This window comes from Ranitomeya imitator, chromosome 5 (genome assembly GCF_032444005.1).
Source record: "Ranitomeya imitator isolate aRanImi1 chromosome 5, aRanImi1.pri, whole genome shotgun sequence".
Classification (NCBI taxonomy): domain Eukaryota; kingdom Metazoa; phylum Chordata; class Amphibia; order Anura; family Dendrobatidae; genus Ranitomeya; species Ranitomeya imitator.
The window spans coordinates 565,714,825-565,720,824 of NC_091286.1; the positions used below are offsets into that span (position 1 = coordinate 565,714,825).

The 6,000-nt window shown below is 41.2% G+C and overlaps 1 protein-coding gene across 1 annotated transcript in view; it reads right to left on the minus strand.

Annotated features, from left to right (window-relative positions):
- CROCC2 (ciliary rootlet coiled-coil, rootletin family member 2) overlaps window positions 1-5,658 on the minus strand; it is a 186,488-nt gene extending 180,830 nt beyond the window's left edge. The window contains exons 1-2 of the mRNA XM_069726780.1: window positions 5,454-5,658; window positions 4,301-4,446 (exon numbers count right to left, since the gene is read on the minus strand). Of these exons, the coding sequence (XP_069582881.1) occupies window positions 4,301-4,446; window positions 5,454-5,658 (351 nt within the window). The remainder of the gene's footprint in view (window positions 1-4,300; window positions 4,447-5,453) is intronic.
- Window positions 5,659-6,000: the final 342 nt, after the last annotated feature.

Sequence of the window (6,000 nt, forward strand, 5' to 3'; positions counted from 1 at the left end):
ATGTAGAAGTCTAGAAGTAGTTAAAAACGCATTACAAAGATGTGGCAACATATGAACTTTATCAAGCACAAAAATAACAGAAAAAATAAAATACAGTATTTTACATTTTATGCTCTTTTTGTGCTTCATAAAAGTCATATCTGGCCAAAACATTTAAGTTTTCTTGAGATTCTGGTGCGTATCATTTTTGTAATACAAATCTCTGACTGAACTGGTTTGAAGCTGATCTGAGTAAGCACAGAGATCCAGTAGTGGTGCATGGGATACTTCTACAAGTTTTACTGAGGAACAACTTCAAAATGTGGTGCAACACGGAGCACCATACAGCAAAATAAAGAGTGCCTATTTGTCCATAGTAAGAACATATAACCTTCTGTATGATGCCTACGGCAATGTACTTGTTGGGCTCATCTGGTGAGGTGGATCCTCTAAGCCTCACCTCCAGGTGGGAATACTGGCCCCAAGCGTTGATGCAGCAAGCAGGAAGGCATGAGGGAACGGAGGACTTGACCCACTAAAGAATCTTCTGAGAAGCAGGAAGGATCAAGTGGAACCCAGCAGATATTGGAGCAAGTTAAAGCACGGCGTTGCCCAGAAGGTGGAGTACACCAAAGAAAGCTTGAGTATCACTCCTAAAACACAAGTGGGTGACCTAATGGGACTTAAATAGGATTAGGGAGATGATATCACTGAGCCATTCTGGGAAACCTGCAAATTAGCATCCTCAATAATCAGAACCTCCCACTCCCGTCTCCAAGACTTTACACGTGCTGCGCCGATTCTTTAGAATGCACTACCTAGGTTAATACGATTAATCCCCAATCCCCACAGTTTTAAGCGTACCCTAAAAACTCACTTGTTCAGACTGGCCTACCGCCTCAATGCATTAACCTAACGATCCCTGTGTGGTCTATTTATATAAAAAAAAAAAAACCAGGTTCCTCGCATCATGTTCTCATTCACTTTATGCAGTTAATAGCCCTCTGTGTCTGTACTGCTACATACTTAGGCAGTTAACTGGTTCATGCAGCTTTACATGAACACCCGAGCCTTACACTATGGCCGGCCCGAATAACTAAAGCAATTGTTACCATCCACCTCTCGTGTCTCCCCTTTTCCTCATAGTTTGTAAGCTTGCGAGCAGGGCCCTCATTCCTCTTGGTATCTGTTTTGAACTGTATTTCTGTTATGCTGTAATGTCTATTGTCTGTACAAGTCCCCTCTATAATTTGTAAAGCGCTGCGGAATATGTTGGCGCTATATAAATAAAAATTATTATTATTATTATTATTATTATTAAAATTCAATGTGGAGCAAAACAGAGGGCAGCAGACCGAGATGAAGGAAACAAAGCCCAGGATTCCCAGCCCTGGTGTGTAACAGTACTGCTATGTGAGGTGTCTTTTCCATTATATGCTGAGAGCAAAAAGGGCACCAATTTTTCCCAACAATTATCCAGGAGGTACATAAATGAGAGCTTGTACCCTTCAGATGGGGGGAATCTTTCATTCATATCTGTATGTTAGCTCGATGGGTATCTCACATGACTCTTTCCTATCTCCGGCATCTATGTCTACAATGTGTCTCTCACCTCAATACACCCCATCAGGACATCTCCGTTGGTCTGTTTCTCTTTACATCTAAATTTAGACCCAACAGGGTCCATTTTGCTGTTTCCAAGTAACTCGCTGGCGCCATCGACCAGACGTTGTGCCGTTCCTTAATGCTCACATAGAGACGGACTGATCTCAATAGTTACTTTTATATTTAGTGAATCATACCTTAACCTCCCTCCTCCTTTATGCAATTTGCAGCAAAAAATCCACTTTAAGAGAAATGCCCGCGAAAGGAGCCATATACAGCCACCTTTTTGTGCCAGAGGATACAAAAACATTGCCGCGGGGGTCAATTACTGGCTAAATGGCACTAAAACTGTTTGGAAATAATTATTAGCTTGACAGCTTTCAATCTGATATAAAACATTCATGTTGAACCAAATCCGTAGAGAAATATTTATGTTGTCCAATAAAATGTGTCACTATATAAGCATTTCTGCTTGAAAGTGTGAAGTCTTGACGTCTCCTCTGTTGCTTGAGGGGAGCTGTGGGGGGAAGGGATGGGAGTCGGAGATCACACGTCCCTGGGAAAGTGTTTGTGGGGAGGGCAGCGTATCCCACTGGGTTGTTAACAGCCAGACAGTTTATTTAGTGCTGTTATGAGAGAGCGTTAATTCTGCTTGGAAAGGTGGGAATCTGGTCCCCTGGGGGGAACCGAGAGGTGCAGCTGGAGGGGATGATGCGAGATCTGGTGTGAGGGACAAGGTCACAAAGCAGTCAAGGGCCCTGTCGTCAGTGTGCAAGGCCTTATGGTAGACAGCCAAAGACTGACACAGCACACAATCAGAGATTTGAGCCCCAGCTTAATGTGTATTACAAGCAGATGGCATTATGGGAGAAGTTTGGAACTTACAAAGAGTTGTGCCAGTCTCGTTAAAACATCGGAGAGTTATTATTGGACTAATGTTTAATCCAAAGAGCGGTGACTCAACTGCTCCCCCCTATCCGACTTGGAGAGGCAGAGATTTTCTATGTGACAGATCATCAGAACAGCATTAGGCTTTATTCTGACACTGGAGGATCTCAGAAATAAAGGTAGAGATCTACGATCGTTGGGTAATAATGTCTTTGTTCTACTGTCAATCAATCTTAAGAACATATAAAGAGATAACAAAAACACTGTGACAAAACTGTCATAACCTGGTATTACCACTAAAGAGAGATAAACCATAAAAAAGGTCCAGTGCAAGAAAAGCATAAGAACATATATAGAAAGATGCACATAGAGAACCAAAGAAGTCATAAAATAATGTTTATTACAAAATATTAACACTGTGTTAAAAAATGTACTAGAATCCAGAGCAGACGAAATGGGTGAAAAGACAATAAAGCACCATAATAGTGGAACCACAGGTCTGAGGCAATATCATAAATCCAAGACCCCTCAGTAAACCATAGACCATTCACATAGTATTAAATAATGCTTGGAAATAAACATAATAAGACCAATGTCAGTATTGTATAGAAGAGGGAGCCAGAGAAACCAAAAGAAGTAGGAATTTTACCTCAGACCTGAGGTGCCACAGCCCCAATCAATCTGTGGACGGAGAAATGAATGGGCAAAAATCACACCCAGATTGACGTATTTTTTATTGAGTTTTTTGGTATACAATATTGGCATTTGTAAAACAAGTCATTATTTTCCAAGCGATGCACCTTGATTTCTCAACCATATTCTTTTTGTTTATATTTTCTTCAGATTTGTGATTATGCATTCATCAATTTTTATTGATAGATTTTGGCTTTTAAACAGCAATTGCTTCTTACCATTTAAAGCCCCCATACACAATAGATAGGTTAGTTTGGTAGCTATCTCTACCGACTCCTCCATATACAAAATGCGCTGCTTGGCCTAAGCTCTCCTGTCTCCTCTATTTGAAAGCTGCTGTCAGTTCCCTCTGGCAGAGGCTTATGTGCCTGCAGAACAAAAGGATCACCCATTAAAATTTCAACAGCCGATCCTTTTGTTCCGTAGGGAGAAAGGTCGCTGTCAGAGGAGTCCGACAGTGACTCTCCCATAGAGAAAACAGGACTGAGCGGTGGGTTCCTGTGTATGGGGAAGTAGGGAGCGATAGCAATAGGCTGAAGGATTATTCCTCTTTTGTAGGTGACAGTCGGTAGGCCCTCACAAACATAAGACTGCCAATCCTGGCAATGTTTATGGTGGCGTTTTCCACCTCAAGTCCATCCTGATTAAATCACAAAGGATTGGATGCCACTGTAGCTAATTTCCGCAGGGTGAATGATTGGGTCTATGTGGTTTCTCATGCATGGAATTGAGAAAAATGTTTCCCTCAATTACAGCAAACACTGACCATGGTGAGGAACACTGGCATAACTTGAAGCTTGTGGGCCCCAATTCAAAATCTGCAACAAGGTCCTTAACTAGAACAGGTCTTTAATAGCACCGGTCTTTTCATATTAGAACAAAGGGAACTTTTGGGCTGCAAGGCCTGGGTGTGACTGCAACCCCTGCACCCTCGCCTCTTGTGAGGAATTGAAACAAAAGTCAAAAAGAAAAGTTTCAGAATCTTTTATGATATCAGGAAGTTTTAGTTATTTAAACCTCGGTCAAGCTTCCATGTTTATGGTGGAGTCAGGAGAAATAGCAGATAGATGTAGGTATTTCTTGTCAAGGGTTTAGTGTGGTGCAGACCATATAAACATATGTCTATCCTCATTACCTTCTCACTCAAGGCATGATTCTTGATGGTCAGGTCATCTCGATCAGCACGGGTTAGTGCCAGTAAGTCTTTCACACGGAACAATTCATCTTGTAGAGATCTGTTTTCCTCCTTCAAGCTGACATCAGCATATGTGTCAGAGTAGCCTAGGGGAAATTATAAAACATTTAGGAGTGAAGGTTACCATTAAAGAAGCACCGTGATAACCGACCTTAATAATTGTAGAGAGAAAATATCTTAGTTTCTTATCTTAGCTAGGTCAAGTCATGCATCATAGCTAAATGATCTTAGCTGTCACATGACAATATAGACCTGAAATCTTTGAAGGGAAATGGGAAATGTAAAAAAAAAGTATTTCCAGTTGAGAGAACATATGTCATGTAAATATCACACATAAGTTCATACAATGTAGAAACTAGATAAAAGCTAACAAGTGGAGTAGTAGTGACATTACCTATCCCCTGGTTCCCCACTGGTCTGTGTTTACTGGCTCCAGTAATGATCTCCAGCCAATCATTGGCTGTACCGGTGATGCGTTGACACTATTGAGGTCACTTCTGTGGCGAGTTGGCTTCTGTGGTCAGATATCATGTTAACGCATCACCATTGGAGCTAGCTGAACAGAACCAAGTGGGGAACAAAGAAGCGTAGGGAAAGCAGAAGCAGGGGATTGGCAAGGTGAATAGTCGTCTTTTTTGGCCAGTGTCATGGCCAAAAAATCATGGAGTTGGACAGTCTATTCAAAGAGGATCTGTCAGCAATCCTGACATCTTAGATTTAGTAAATATGTATATTCTCCAATTAAATAATAATTCTGGAGCTTCTTTTCTTAGAATTCGGTGTTGTGCCGTTCCTCTGTTATTCCTCCTACAAATGTATAAATGTCCACTCATTGCGGGCATTCACAAACCCTGTAGGAACAAATCCATTTGACAATGAGAAAGGTAACACTCAGTTGTCAGTTTGCCCAATACATTTTTGGAGGAACAATAGAGGAACGGCTCCAAGCAGTGTTCTAAGAAAAGCTGCTCCAGAAATTATACTTCATGAGTTATACAAACGTCAGGAGTGATGAGAGGTTCTCTTAAAAGTGTCCCTAAAACCTCCAGGGATTGAATACACAGCGCAAGATCAGATGACATGATAAACTTACTTTGGCTTGGGTCTTCGTTCAGATTCTGGGTAATAATTTCTCGGATACGAGCAGGCACTGGAGTGAGTGTGTCCCTCTCGCCCTGCACACTGCGAACACTCAATATTCTGTCTTCAGCTGCAATTTCTGGATTCAGGACTGTATGTTCCAGGCGCTGAAGTAATACACAGAATGGGTTAAGTTGAACGTAGTTGACATCCACCATATTCAGATAGCTAAATGATTAGGAGTTGCTGGGCCAAATCAAGTTGAACGAGACTCATTGGCAAAGATTCTTTGAAAAACGCCCCTCATCAACAGCAGGAAAATACTTGGTTAACTTAAATGAGTTCTTCAGTGACGTCATCAGCTACACAAATGCTGCTCAGCATAAATTAGTACACCCTAACAGATTGGTAAGGAAACCTTTAGTTTCCACTCAGAATCAACCTTGTCTATGGGATGCCATTACTTCAAAATGCTCACGCAAAAGTGGGTCATTGATTGTAAATAAGATTAATTATTCTGCACACCCGAAAAAGTAATTTTCCTAATAAATTAATTCAAG